Genomic DNA, 14,740 nt, shown 5'->3' with positions numbered 1-14,740 from the left:
TTTTTGTGTACTACAAGTCTTGGGACTTGTTTCCTGGCTAATTTGGGAAGGTTTAGGAGACAAAAAGTTGTCATAGCACCTTTGGAAAAAACCAGCGGGAGGTAGGGGGAGAAAACAGAATCATAAAAAAATGCTAATTTCATGTTAACTTTAAAAACCTGATCTTTTACAAGTACATATTGAAATATTTACAAATGAAATATTATACTTCGTAAGAATTGGAGCAAGGTCAAATACATGGTTCAACACTAGCCATGAGCTCGTAACCGCCAAAGCCGAAGGATGGCTATGTGGTTCATTATACATATTGTCTCCTTCTTATTGTTTGAAATTTTTTCACTAAAAATTGAAATGGGAAAATGTAACACCAACTTAGAAGATTTACTCTAAGAGATACGTCTTCAGAAGGGAATTCAAATGTATGGTGTTCTGTTCTGTAATACTTGACCTCTTTATGTTACAGGTCAAGAGTTGTAAAGCTCTTTTAAAACATGGCTTTTTTACTGTCTTCATGTATTTATTTTATTTTGTGGTGTTGCGAATGGAAACCAGGGTCTCCTATTTGGGAACCAAACACTACCACTGAGCGATACATTTAATTCTTTGTATTCAAATTTTTCATGTATCTTTAAAAATTATGTCTCTTACCATTCACATTATTTCCTTTATAGTGGCATGGACAGGGTTAAAGATAGTTAAACATGGAATAAGTGGGAAATACATTTTAGACCATATATTTTAAAATTTATATCCTGAATTCACACCAAATGTTGAAATAATCATTAAGGCTCACAGTAGACTTGACAGATCTCTTTTGAGTTTGCCCTCATCGTCTAGACCGTCTAGGCCGAAGGCCGAAGGTCCCCATCAAGGACCAGCTTCATGGGAGGCAGTTTTTCCACAGATGGCTCGCTCTCTCTCTCTCTCTCTCTCTCACTTTCTCTCTCTCTCTCTCTCCTTCCCTCCTCTATATGTTTTTGACACATAATAATTACATTCCTCAGTGCTACCCTCACTGCCTCAGCCCTACTGTCCTTTATCAGCTGTTCGGTTGTCGTAAGAAACTTGCGGCCTAGATCCTTCATGTGCACTATAAGGTTTATGCTTCTCTGAGAATTTAATGTCACCACAGGTCTCACCAGAGGTAGAGCTCAGGTTGCTGACTGACTGACCCTGGGCAGTAGCCCAGGGGCTGGCAACTCTTGGTCTAGACACACAGGTGATGAGCCTACGTCTGTGGCTTGGCTGACGCCAGGACTAAGGTGGGCTCATGAAGCCATGCATCTCCTGTGGCTTTTCACAAGGCTTTCACGAAACAATGACATAACTAGCCAAAAACAAAATTTTTAAATAATTTTTTGAGAAATGCTTCTAGAAATTCACAGAAGCACAGGGGAAAAAACCCTCTAATACCCCCCGCCACACACATACACACACATACACAAAACATGTGTCCACATTTTAGATTCTGGCTTTTCTTGTTTTTTTTTGTTCTTGCAGTGGTAACTATCATGAGCTGGGGCTGTTAGCCATGTGGATTTGATAGTGAAGTGTTGCTGACCAAAGTGCCAGCTGCACACGAAAGGAAGGCAGTGGACATTTTCCTTTGGCTTTGTGGACAGGGCGCATCAGGTGGAAGAGAGAGTCTCTGTGCAGTGTGGCTGATCCTTCCAGGTCAGCTCCGGTCCCTCCCTCCTCACAGTTACTGCAAGGGAATTTAAGACAGCTCCCTACTTCGCCCACCATCACATACTCTGCTCCTTAAATGCTTATCAACTTCTCTTCAGGATGGGGACAGGGCAATGATATTCTCAATCCCTTGTTATGAAACAGAATCTCTGCAGTCCAATGACATTTGTGAGCAAAATGTCATGAAGGAGGAAGTGCTGTGTCACCAGGGCAGCTGGCTGCACAGAATGATGCTGGGCGAGGCAGGGAAGAGGAGAGGGAGGTACTGCCAGCTGTGGCGTGGGAGCCTTCCTGCTGCTGAGCTGCAGAAAAACACAGGACGGGTGGAGGCTGCCCTTCTGCAAGTGCACTGGGGAACAGGCCTTTTTCAAGGTCCTCAGAGTGCCTAGTGTTCAAGACAGAAATTTGTAGTTAACCCTAAAATACAGGGCCTTTTTGGTTTTTACACAAAAATGGAGAGAGACAAATCTTCATGAATAGGTGACTCAGCTTCCTGCTCTTGTGTGCCTCAGACCAGGGCCATCATGTGGCCCTTTCCAAGGAACACTAAATCATGAGACTAGAGCAAAGATGCCGCAGGAGGAGGGAACGCATGGCAACCCAGGCCCAGCCTCGTGGTGTGACCTCCGGGGATGGTGAGCTCAGCAGTGTCCCTTCAGAGGCTGCCTAGGCTGTGGCAGCCAAGTGTCCACAGGACAAGACTGTGCACCTGAGCCGTGAAAGGCAGAGTGCTGGTACGGAAGCCTTGACGGCAATCAGCTGAGTAGATGGCACTTTCTTGTTACCCTGCCTCCTTGTCTGCCAGCCAGCACGGATCTTGCCCCCTGTTAATTCTAGAGGGGAAAGATGTCTTGGGTGTTCAGGTTAAGCCTTCCAATTATGAGTATTCCCCCCACAGCCACCTCTGCCCTCTACTCCAGTGACAGTTTCTACGTAAGTACAGTGGCACTTGTTGCTGTGTCCTGTGGACACCAGGGTGCATTGTGAAGATAGTCGTGTCCTGGTGGCAGAAACCGTATGCACCTCCTGTGCTCTGTCCTTGCTGCGTGCTGCAGGGTCCTGTCTGCCACAAGTGAGCCATGAATTGCAATAATTCCCAGTAAGCCAGAAACTCTTTTCCTTTCTTACCCCCTGTGCTATGTTTACGCATTCAAGGTGCTCAGAGTCCAGTGTTCTTCCTCTGAGAATAATGCTCAGACCTCCTGCCGAACCACCTGATGGGTGTGTGCAGAAACCAGATGCCTGGCCTCACCCCCACTGCTGAGCCAGCCAGAATCACCGGCCTATGACCCAGGAGGCAGAACTTTTACCATTCACCTGGAAGAGAGTCTTAAATACTGCAAAGGCTTGGGAACCTTTGCCCTAGTATACAGATGCACATTAATATAATTGTAATGGTTTAGATCTGAAGTGTCCCCCAAAAGTCTCATGGTGGCAAGAGGCAGCTAACTGGGCACTGACCTGGAAGGGTGTATTTATGTCCTTGGCTCCTGCCGTCTTCCTCTGCTTCCTGGCAGCCATGAAATGAGCACCTTTCTTCCAGCAGGCCCCTCTGCCTTGCTGTTCCTGCCGGGGACCTGCCAACCATGGGCTGAAAACATGAGCCAAAATAAACTTCTTTGTAGTTGTGTGCATTGAATATTTTTTTCCTAGTGACCAGCAAGCTAATACATAATAAGTTGTAATGAATTTATAGGGAAAAAAGGTAAGGTATGCTAAGATAGAAATACCTACAGGTTGAACACCGTTAATTTGAAAACCAGAAATCCAAAATGTTCTGAAATTTGAAGTGTGAGACTGTGTCTGTGTCTGTGTCTTTTTCAGACAGGGTCTGACTTATCAGGCTGGCCTTGAACTCACTTTGTACCTCTGGCTGACCTTCCTTGAACTCAGCAGTGATCCTCGTGCCTCAGCCTCTCAGCCTCCCAAGTGTTGGGATTAAAGGTGTGCACCACCATGCTTGGCCTTGAGGTCTGAAATTTTGAGTGCCAGTAGTGCTCAAAAAGAGTCATATTTTGGAGCATTTTAGATTTCAGATTTTTTGGATTAGGGATGGTCAACCAGTGAAATGTGTGCAAATATTTCAAAATCCAAAAACTTAGAAATACTTTGTTTTTGGTACCAGGACCTCACACTTGCCAGACAGACACTTATGCCATTGTGCTAAATCCCTGGCCATGGAAACATTTGTGCACGGTGGATAAAGAACAGTCAGCCTGTGTGGGGTAGGAGTCACTTATCCAGACAATGCTATGAACACCTGTGCCAGACACCTCTGCAGGTACTAACAGCAGGAGGTGCCTGAGTTATGGCTTTGGTGGCTGGAGAGGTGGCTCTGGGATGCTGCTGGAATTATGATCAGCTCCTGCAGGAGGGTTGGAAGTGGTGTGGGTGGACAGCAAGAGGCCGAGGTTGAGAGTTGCTATGAGGGAAGGCTTCCTCTGCAGCTGGAAGAATAAAGAGAAGCCACCCCATGAGGCCAGGCCTGGGGAATGGGAGGAACTCCATGACAGTCTCAGGAAGCTAAGAGCTTGGCCACAACCACAGGGCTGAGCAGCTGTGGAGAGGGACAGTGTAGGAGATGAAGCCAGCAGGGAAGCTGAGATGATGCCACCCACTGGGAACATGTGATGTCATCTGAAGCACTGGGAAGCCTGTGAGACTGGCTGTGGCATTGTGTGTGCTTCGAGAGAACACACTGCCCTGTGGATTGTGCCTGAGAGAGCAGCTGCTGGAGAGGGGGCCTTAGGAGGGGCGGGGGTCCAGGTGACAGTTGTTAGTGGCCTGCATGGATGTGAAGTGGCTTCCAGAAGGAAAACAATGGCCAGTCCCAGAGGGACACTTGAAGTGGGTGGAGGACTGTGGAGGGAAGGCACTGGTGGACAAGAAAAGAGCCTCAGTCCCATGGGTGCTGGTGCTGAGGAGCAGGGAGAGCCCCTGGAGGGAGTGGCCCTGGAGAAGAGATCAGAAACTCCCTATGGTCACAGTTGCTGCTGTGACTGAATGCAACAGACCCAGCAGGTCTATAAAGAATGGAGATTGATTTCATTCATGGCTCTGGAGGCTGGGGAGGCCAAAGATGTGACTCTGGAACTTGTGAGGGCCTCCTGGCTGCATCCTGGCGTGGCAGAGGGCATTGCCCATGGAGCAGCAAGTGGCTTCCTCCTGGTAGAAACTCAGCCCTGCTGGGGATTTAGCTCAGCAGCGTAAGCATCTGCCTTGCAAGTGTGTGGTGGTGAGTTCGATCCCTGGTACCAGTAAAAAAGAAAAAGACAAAAAAAAAAAAAAAAGAAAGAAACTCAGCCCTGTGGGGGATGCAGCCCTGTGAGCTCTCTGGTCTTGATCGCCTCCTCCCACAGGCCCTGCCTCAGAATACCACTTTGGATTTGGAGAGGGCTCAGGCAGAGTGGGCGGCAGTGCAAGCTGTAGAACGAAGCGCCTTGGAGTCCAGCTGCAGGGCTCCCTGCACCCTGGGAGCCTCAGGTCCACTCCTGAGGAGTGGGCTCAATGATAGCAGTGTCTGCCTATGAGGGACATTGTGAGTCCTGGACATGATGGTGCATGCCAGGCACGTGGCACTCCGTCTGAGTGAGGTGTGTGCTCAGGAGCAAGGGAGGCTGAGATACAAGAGGCTTCGGGAAGGGTAGAACCTGCAGAGCACTAGGCTGGTTCTGTAAAGGGTCAAACCCTGAGCCCAACAAGTCAGCTCGAGTGTGCAAGCTTGTACTCTCATTTCCTTATCTACAAATGAGCAGGTTAGGATAATCATGGTTAGCTCCTATTCCAGAAGGCGCTCATAGCTAAGAGACTCATATGGTTCTTTGTCCAGCAACTAAGATGAACCTTGTTTGCTGCTGTTGAGGAGCTCTGGAGTGGACAGTCAGCATGCACTTTCTGCATGAATTTGAAAGCAAAGAAGAATTTATATTTCTGTATGAAGTACAAATAAGTTAGGTAGGTAGAAGCATCTCTTAGCTACATAGTCTAGTCATGCTATCTTGTCTATTATTAATATGTAGGACTACTTTTTAAAAGTAGATTTGCTAAGAATAATTACAATGACCTGAAATTATTTTGAGCCTGTTTGGAATATCATTGGAATTGAAGCCAGTCAATGAACTCAAGATGTCACTGCTGCAATTTCCTCCCCGAAGTTTGTTCCTTAAATATGCAAAGTGGGTCCTATGTAGGTACCCAAAATGAACAATTCTCAAGTGACAGATTTGAAGTCTGTTTCATTTGCTGTGGAAATATAACCAAGATAGCTGCCCATTGAGCACTTTCTACCTGAAGCAAATTTTTTTTACCTAGTTTCAAACCCAGTCCTATAGCGTGGTGATTAGAACAGCTAACACTGGCTCCATGCTTAGTGTACTTTACAACTATTTTCTGGTAATTCTCAGTAGAGCCCCTGAAGTCAGAGAAGTGTTTTATGGCTGAGGATTTAGGCTCAGTGAGATTTATGATTTTCCTGAGATTACTTTTTAGCAAGAGCATTGTATAAGCTAGGTGTCTTTGTTATTACAGTGTAGGACTCATATAGGTCACCAGACACAGACCATAGAAACCTTCCTGTGTTCGAACAAAATTAGGCCTAGTTTCCTCTTTGGAGAAGAAAAAAATGATCCAGGAATGGGAGATCAGAAGAAGCAAGGTGCTCCCACTGTAAGTAACTGGCTGATCCAGAGAAACACAGGCTGAGATGATGGCTACTTAAGTAAAATACAACTTAATGCTCGTCGTGTTCAGTGTTTTGTAGGCCTAAAGCCAGTAGTCTGATCATCTATTTGGAGGATAACAATATGCAGTATAGCATCTATGAGGGTCTCCTTCTGAGGGTGGTGATTATTGTTATTCCTGTTATCTTGTTTTAAAATCCTGTATCATTTTCATTGTTTTGTTTGGTTTGGTTTTATTCTGTTTTGTCTTGTTTGCTTTTGTTATATCTGATATTGTTATATCTGATGGCATGGGCAGCTTTTCAAAGATAACAAGATATATTATCGTGACTATTTTGAATTTACTATTATCTTATTTTGAAGTCCTGTACTGCACTCATTGTTTTGTTTGATTTTCCTGTGTCTAATGGTATGGACAGCTATCTTGAAGACAAGAGGCATTATGGTAGCCATTGTTGATTTCCTACTGTTTTGAAACCCTGTATCACTTGCACTGTTTTTTTTTTTTTTTTGGATTGGCTTTATTCTATTTTATTTTGTTTGATTTTATTCTGTTTAAAATAAAAAAAATTTAAGATAATTTTTAAAATGATTGGGCTATTTGATTTTTTGGTGTTGAGTTCTTTTCATTCTGATTATTACTTTTTTGCTGGGAAACTAGCTGGCACAGATTTTCTCCCATTCTCTAGGGTGTCTTCACTCTGTTAGTTCCCCTGCTGTGCAAAATCTTCTTTAATTTCACATAATCCAATTCGCTGGTTCTAGCTGGCTATTATTTGGGGTCCTGGTCAGGAGCTCTGCCTGTACTCGTGGCTTCAAGTATTTCCCCATGCTTCTAGAAGTTTTAAGGATTTAAGTCGTATAGCTAATTCTGATCCATTTTGAATTGATTTTTATACAAGGTGAGATACAGGGATGTAGTTTCACCCTTCTGCATATGGATATCCAGTTTCTCCAGCACCATTTGTTAAAGAAAGTCTTGTCCAGCATAAGGTTTTGGCTCCTTTGGCGAGAACGGATGACTGGTGCCATGGGTTTGCTTCCCTGTCCTGCGTTCTATCCCACTGGTCCTCTGTTTTTGTGCCGGAGCCTGCTGTTTGTGATGCTGTGGCTTTGCAGCATAATTTGAAATCAGATGTTGCGGTGTCTCTTGCTTGCTGTTTTTGCTTGGACTTCCTTGGCTATTCTGGGTTTGTGCTGCCATATGAGTTTTATTATTGCTTTTTTTCTTGTTCTATGAAGAATGTCATTGGAGTTTTGACACGGACTGCACTAAAACTATAGATCACTTTTGGTAATATGGCCATTTTAATATTAACTCTGCTGACCGTAAACATGTAGCTCTTCCCATTTTTCTTCTTCAGTTTCTTTCCCCAGTGTTCTGTGATTTTCATTTGTAGAGATCTTTCACCTCCTTGGTTAGGATGATTGTTAGGTGTTTTTAAAAGCTATTATGAATGGAGTCATTTCCTTGATTTTTTATTTTTCAGTTAATTTATTATCAGCGCGTAGACAAGCTATTGATTTTTAAAATGTTGATTTTGTATTCTGGACATTTAGTTATTTTGCTGGGAGAACATTTAGTTACTTTTTGCTATAGCAAGTCCTTATCTGTCTTTGATTAGGCTTGACTGAGGATTCTTTCTGCTTGTCTATTCGGGATCACAGAGTGACCATGTCTGAGAGTCGTTTGTGTTCTGCAGGTATTTCCTGTGCTGGCTTACAGACACTCCGGCACGATGGCCTGGCAGTTGCCTCTCTGGATTCCATTTGCTCTTCTGTCTTCTTGCTGTGCTCTTCCCACTTTCTCCTTTCCTTGAGCTAATACATAGCAGCCACTGGTTTCTTCCTTCCAAGAAGAACCAGACGAGTGCTGGTCCCGTCAACTCACCCTTTTTGTACAGAGACTGGGTCTTAAATCTCAGCTCAGCATCTCAACAACTGCGTGACTTGAGGCAAATCACTTTATCTTTTTGGCCTGACTTTCTTCATCTTTAAAAAATGATAGTGGTCACCCCAAAAAGAATGGAAATTATCAAGAAATCAACCAAACACAAATGCTGGAAAGGCTGTGGGTCAAAAGGAGCCCTTCTCCACTGTTGGTAGGAATGTAGACTGATGCAACCATTGTGGAAATCAGTGTGAAGATTCCTCAGAAAACTAAGGTTGAAAATCCCATTTGACTCATCTGTACTCCTTCTGAGTATCTGAGAATTAAAAACAACATACCACAGCAATATATATGTACCCAAGTTCATAGCAGCACAATTTGTTAATAGCTAGATCTTGAAAACAACCTAAATACCCATCGACTGAAGAATGGATAAAAAAGAGGTGGTACTTTTATACAAGGGAGTACTACTCAGCCATAAAGAAGGACAAACTTGACACTTTGATAAATACATGAATGCAACTTGAGAACATACTTATAAGTGAATTAAATATGATGTGTGTAAACATTGTATTGTCTCATTAATGTGAGAAGCTGAAAGAAGCAATATATATGTATATGGTTAATGTGAGAAGTTGAAAGAAGCAATATATATGTGTGTGGGCATATATATATGTATATGGTTATGGTTATGATTTCTCTGGGGTTCACTGAAGAGAGTGGCTACTGCTGGTATTGTTCAAATAATTGAATGCAGATGTCTTGTGCTGTGGGTGACTGATTTGGGGATGGCAATGTGTGATGTATGTACCATTGTTGTCCCTTGATTGTTGTGTTTTGAAATTTCATTGTTTTTCTCTTTGAAATAAAATGAATTTTTTAAAAAATGAAAGTGTTTATTATCTTGTAGATATTTGGGGAAATTACAAATAATTTGCATAAACTACTTGAAATATATATTCCAGTCACAAACATTGACCACTATTAAGCCGTAACATTTGTCAAATGTTAATTTGCTTTAATATTTTATAGTTTCCAACAGAAGTGAAGGCAATTTTAATTTAATAAACTATCATATTGTATTGTATTGTACTATCAGATTGTAGAAAGTCACAAAATATGGAAGGATCCAGACTGGTTGAATGTGACTAACAATAGACGTTACTTATACAATAAAATGTTCTATCATTACTTTTCTATAGATTTATTTAGAATGAAAAATAAAGGCCCAGGGATTTGGCTCAGTGGCTCAAGTGCTTGCCTGGTAAGTGTGAGGTCCTGAGTTTGATCCCTGGTATCAAAAAAATAAATAAAAATAAAATAAGTAAAATAAAATAAAATATATAATAACTTATTATGCATTTAGCTGGTGAAAATGCGTGGTCATTCTAAGGTTTGCTGTAATTCATTGTCCACTATAACTTCATGAGACACATGCTGCATTTGTGCTATGCAGGGTAAGTCACTGTATTTAGGATTGTAAAGGTGGAATGGAAAGCACAAAAGGCTATTTTTATTGTATGTGTAGAAAAAGGCTTCAGAAGACATTTTCACAACTGGTTTACTTTTTACTCAAGGCCAAGATCATAGTTAAACTATAAGCAGGGTAGATATTAAAATTAGCTCTGAATTTTGGAGTGGTTTATGTTTTTATCTTTATATATTTCTATATTTCCCAGGTTGTATGCAGAAATATTATACATAAATGTGTCAGAAACAGAATTCACTCTTATAAAGACTCTTTTTCTGGCCAGCCTGGTTGCCATGTGTCTGTGCAAGTGTGTGCACACACACCTATGCATGTATGCATGTGTGCATGCCATTAGGCATGTGCTAGACATGCAAGGCATGCGAGAGTCTCGTTCAGAATTACCAACTGTATGAGCTGTGGAAACTGGCTGGGCTGTTGCTGAGATAAAGTCTAGTCTTTTTATTGTGTCTGTATTTGTTTTATGGAAGCATTAATAACAATTCTTGGATAAGTACAATTGAAAAGCATCCTGCTAATGAAAGAAGTGTTATTCCAAATGACTCACTTTGTGTGTGGCCCTGTCTTTCCTTTCTCCCTCCTGTCCTCACACTAGAAATCCGGTCTTCATTTTCGACACACAGATAACACCGTCCAGTGGTTGAGAGCCATGGAATCAATTGGGCTCCCCAAGGTAAGTCTCCGTGTACCAGAGCCTGCACTGGCGAGACCAGCAACAGTGCAGGGCATGTCATTATGAGAATGTGATTGTAGGAATAGAAATGTGGGAACCAAACTAAAGGACAGACAGGCTTATCCAGAGTGATCTAAAATAAGACCTCAGAGTGAATCCGTGCCCAGCTTGAGGGCTGCCCAGTGAGGCTGTCTCAGGTCACACTCTAGCTGCTGTATAGATGATACAAGATAAATAGGAGGTTTTTTTGCTTTGCTGATTACACTTTAAATATTTTGTTCATTGTATTACTATAAGGTATTATAAATTTACTTTATAAGTTATTTTTATAAATCATAGTATCTATATAGAAAAAAAGCTAGAGGGCTGTAGCTGTTATTACTGAAATTTCCCAAATAAAATGTGTTCAGTAAGTATTCAGTGTTTGTTAAATTCAAAGAGCAGGCATCCTTAAACCTGTGAGAGAAATAGAGGCTCGGGGAATTAACAAAAGTACACTTGATAAAAATTGTTCAACTATTGTTCATTTTTAAAGAATTATAGAACCATGGAAAAATTGTAAAAATAGTGCTTTTCTTATTGGAATCAGAGAGGATGGGGAGAGTTGGCCAACATCAACCCTTCCTTCTGCCTTCCCCAGTAGTGACCTAACTGCAGGGGGTGCTCCAGTGACGCTAGGGTTGTAATACAAACTCAGCTACAGAGCTTATTCGGTTTCCTCCATTTTTACCTCCATTACTGGTGAGGGTGTGGTGTGTTGTGCCTCTGCACAGTCGAATGCCATGGATAGATTTGTGTGGCCACTACCATAATCCAAGCACGGATAGCACAAGAAATGGTATTTTATGTCACATCCCTCTCCAGCGCTGTGCTGGCAACCACTGCTCCTTCACTGTCATTTATTATTATGTAAGTAGGATATTACAGATAGCTTTTGAAATTGGACTTTTCCCACTGAGTGTGTTATACTTGAGATCCATCCACTTTTCCTATATGTCAAGAACTCAATCCTTTGCATGTCTTTCCTAGGTATGGCTAGTTAAAGAAATGATTTGGCAAAGGACCAGCTCAAGCATAGGGGCTACACTACATGTTTCTGTGTTTTATTGTGATGCCATTTTTTCTGTTAAAAACACCTTGCAGAGCAAAAGCAAAAGATTCCCTGATGTAAATTATGAATGCTCATTTTCAATACATTTATACTTATTTCAGCTTTAGCTCAGTCTATTTTCACTAAATAACGATTTTTTTGTTGTTCTGCCATTTTCATGAAACCAGTTTCCCTTCTGTTAAACCACAGAGGACACTAACCACTGTTCCTTCGAGGCAGTAGTTGTCACAAAATTTCTTATTTCTAGACTGGAACTTAGTAAGCACTGGATAGGAGATGCATGATAAATGGAAAGAAACTCAAATAGGAGTTTTCAGAATGATGCAGCATCAACTAGGTTAAATTCATTATGTATGATAGATTTGACTTAAACCTCTTCAAACTGTAGGTTGGAGCCAAAATAATTTGGTTATTAGATTCTGTTTAAACATTGAGTTTTATCATGAAGTCATCAATATATTGCATTGCAGGGCTGAGCAACTAGGCGTGCATGGAAGTGACTTTGATGTGCACAACTACTGCTAATTCATTTATCAATAGTAGATGCTCACTTTGATGGACATTATTCTAGGTACTGGAGACAGTGCCAAATAAAACCATCTGATTAAGTACAAATTGATCCCATCTTCTTACTCCAGGAAGTCATATTTGTGAGGGTTTTCCCTTAGAAATATAAACATAAAAGGTTCTTTTGGACTCAAAAAGGATGGGGAGAGTCGGCCAACAGTCCAGCGAGGTGCACAGTGAGCACTGGAGCTGTTTTCTGCTGACATGGAACTTGAGGCCTCTAACATTCGTCAGCCTCAAGAAGCCCCTTTCCCCCGGCACTTGGCCAGCACATGTATGAAGACAAGGTTGGAAGGACTCTTGACGTGTCCCAGGCCTCAGACATTTCTTGAAGTCCACAGGAACTATCCATTGTTAGCACCAAAGCTGCTTCTTTCTCATCTCTGCTGTCCAGTAAAGAATTGCACTTGAGTATCGAGCAGTCTTGTACGGTACATGATTAATTTTAGTTTTTTATGTCAAATTGTGTAAAATGTCTGCCGAAAGTAAGCAGTGCTGGTGTGCTTATCTTAATATTAGAAGCTTCAAGGGCAAGTCGTCTCTTCTTCAGGTTGAGGAGTGGAGACATTTGGTCCTCCACTCTGAGATCTGTTTCATGTCAGGCTTTTAGTTTTGAGCTTAGGAAAAGTAGTGTGAATGTCTGTTGAAAGCCTCAGTGTCCAGACTTTTCAGTCTAGTGATTCCACGTTAGATGAGTAACAGAAGAAATCAAAAGCTTAGGAAAGCCAGACATAGTCAGGCTGTGGCTTAGAATAGGGAAAGAATGGAAGCGAAATAAATGTTTGCCATGAAGAATGAGTCAGGTACAGTTCAAAAGAAGGAAAGAATCATGGCATCCATTAGAAGTAATGTTCTCCGAGGATAATGAAGGGAGTGAATAATTAAGTCTTTCAAACAAGTTTTAAACAAGCTTATGCTAGGTACGAAGTTGTTTTTACATATGCATAAGCATAAAGAAAATCACAGTTGCATAGAGAAAAAAAAGACTAGAAAAAATACCAGCATGCTAACAGTGACCATCCAAGTGTTTTTCTTCCATAGTTTTTTATACGTTCTAGGCCTTATGTGATGAAAACATACATAAGCAGAAAAAAACCTGCCACATATGTGTTGTATACTTGTGCACTAGTGTTTACAGAATGGTGTGCTGAGTTTTTGGCAGTAAATGCAGTAGCTGTAAGCAGGCCACTTTCTCAGCTGTCATAGGAGTGAGGTTAAGAAGAGAAACTGCCTCCCTGCCCTGGGACCGGCCTTGGCAGAACCTGTGGTGGACGCGTCAGTTGCCTTTGGGCCACTAGGGGGCATGACGCAAGGCAGGTTCATTAGACGCTAAGATTGGTTTGTAGAGGTGGAGATGGTTCTCTGTATATAGATACATAGAATAAGATAGGATTATCAGGGGAATTAAAATAATTTTGAGAAGTACAAATGCTTTGTCTCTTTTGCTTTTCAGATATTTTATCCAGAAACAACAGATGTCTATGACCGAAAAAACATACCAAGAATGATATATTGTATTCATGCTCTGAGGTAGGAAAAAGATACAACTAAGAAACTTCCTAGGGAGTATACTTAAATAAAAATACAATATCAATTTTAAAGATCTTAAGTGACTTTAATAATCTGAAGAACTTCTTTTTATTGTCCATTCAATTTCGAATTTGCTGGTACAAAATTAAAACAGTTGTCACATAGGACTGGGGATATAGCTCAGTGGCACAGTACCTACATGGCAAATACGAGGTCCTGAGTTTGAGTTCCAGTACAAGAAAATAAAAGAATGTCACGTAAAAACCATCCTTGAATTTGAAAAGTGTCTGATTTTTTAAAAAAATATAATTCAAACTGTAAAATCAGAAAATGATCGAAAGACTTGTAAGTAGAAGGAGATAATTTTAAGTTTGAAACCTCAAAGAATCCAATAATAGGGCTGGGAACTTAGCTCAACGGCATAAGTGCCTGCCTGGGAAGCATGAGGTCGTGAGTTCAATCCCTGTTACCAAAAAAAAAAAAAAAAAAAATCCGATAATAATGTGCTACTATATCCTTAAGTGATGATCTGGTTTATGAATGTAGACAAAATACATCAGATGAACAACTTTAGCAGTCATTGTGATGTTGTTCTGAGTATTTTTAAAATCAGTTCTTACCACACATTATGAAAATCCGGTATAAGGATAGTTTCTTTTTACTCCCTGTTCAATAGAACTGATACACCAAAGATTTTTTTTTTTAAGTCGTTTCAGACATATTTGTTTTAATGCATTAATTTTTGAAAATGCTGAAATTCTGCCAGTGGACACATTTTTAAAAAAATATTATTAGTTTGGAAAAAAACTGATTTTTTTTTTTAGATGGTAGCAAAACTGATTCTAAAAGGTCAGCTTGTGTGTGCACAGGTAATGGTTGGGAGACTTCATGTCTAGTGAAATTTTAGATTTTTTTTACAACATCTGCCTTGTGTTTATATCACTGGAGTCATTTTCCTGGCAGAATCCTCTACCTAGGGGTTTATGTTAACGACATCCTGGCTCTTTTCCTCTCCAAAGGAAAGGGCTTCGATAATAATTCATCACAGTGCTGGTCTTCTGGAGAGGAATTTTGATTATGTCATATGATTTGACCCCCACCCCCACCCCAG

At 41.3% G+C, this 14,740-nt stretch overlaps 1 protein-coding gene across 1 annotated transcript in view; it reads left to right on the top strand.

Moving 5' to 3' along the window:
* Positions 1-14,740, top strand: part of Iqgap2 (IQ motif containing GTPase activating protein 2) — a 260,427-nt gene that overhangs the window by 117,567 nt on the left and 128,120 nt on the right. Inside the window, exons 4-5 of the mRNA XM_003470236.5 lie at positions 10,344-10,421; positions 13,553-13,629. Of these exons, the coding sequence (XP_003470284.2) occupies positions 10,344-10,421; positions 13,553-13,629 (155 nt within the window). The remainder of the gene's footprint in view (positions 1-10,343; positions 10,422-13,552; positions 13,630-14,740) is intronic.

This window comes from Cavia porcellus, unplaced genomic scaffold, assembly GCF_034190915.1.
Source record: "Cavia porcellus strain 051 isolate PalLab524CR breed Dunkin Hartley unplaced genomic scaffold, mCavPor4.1 scaffold_11, whole genome shotgun sequence".
In the NCBI taxonomy this organism is placed as follows: Eukaryota; Metazoa; Chordata; class Mammalia; order Rodentia; family Caviidae; genus Cavia; species Cavia porcellus.
Note: the sequence above shows the minus strand (reverse complement) of the source record. Positions and strands in the feature narration are given on the sequence as shown.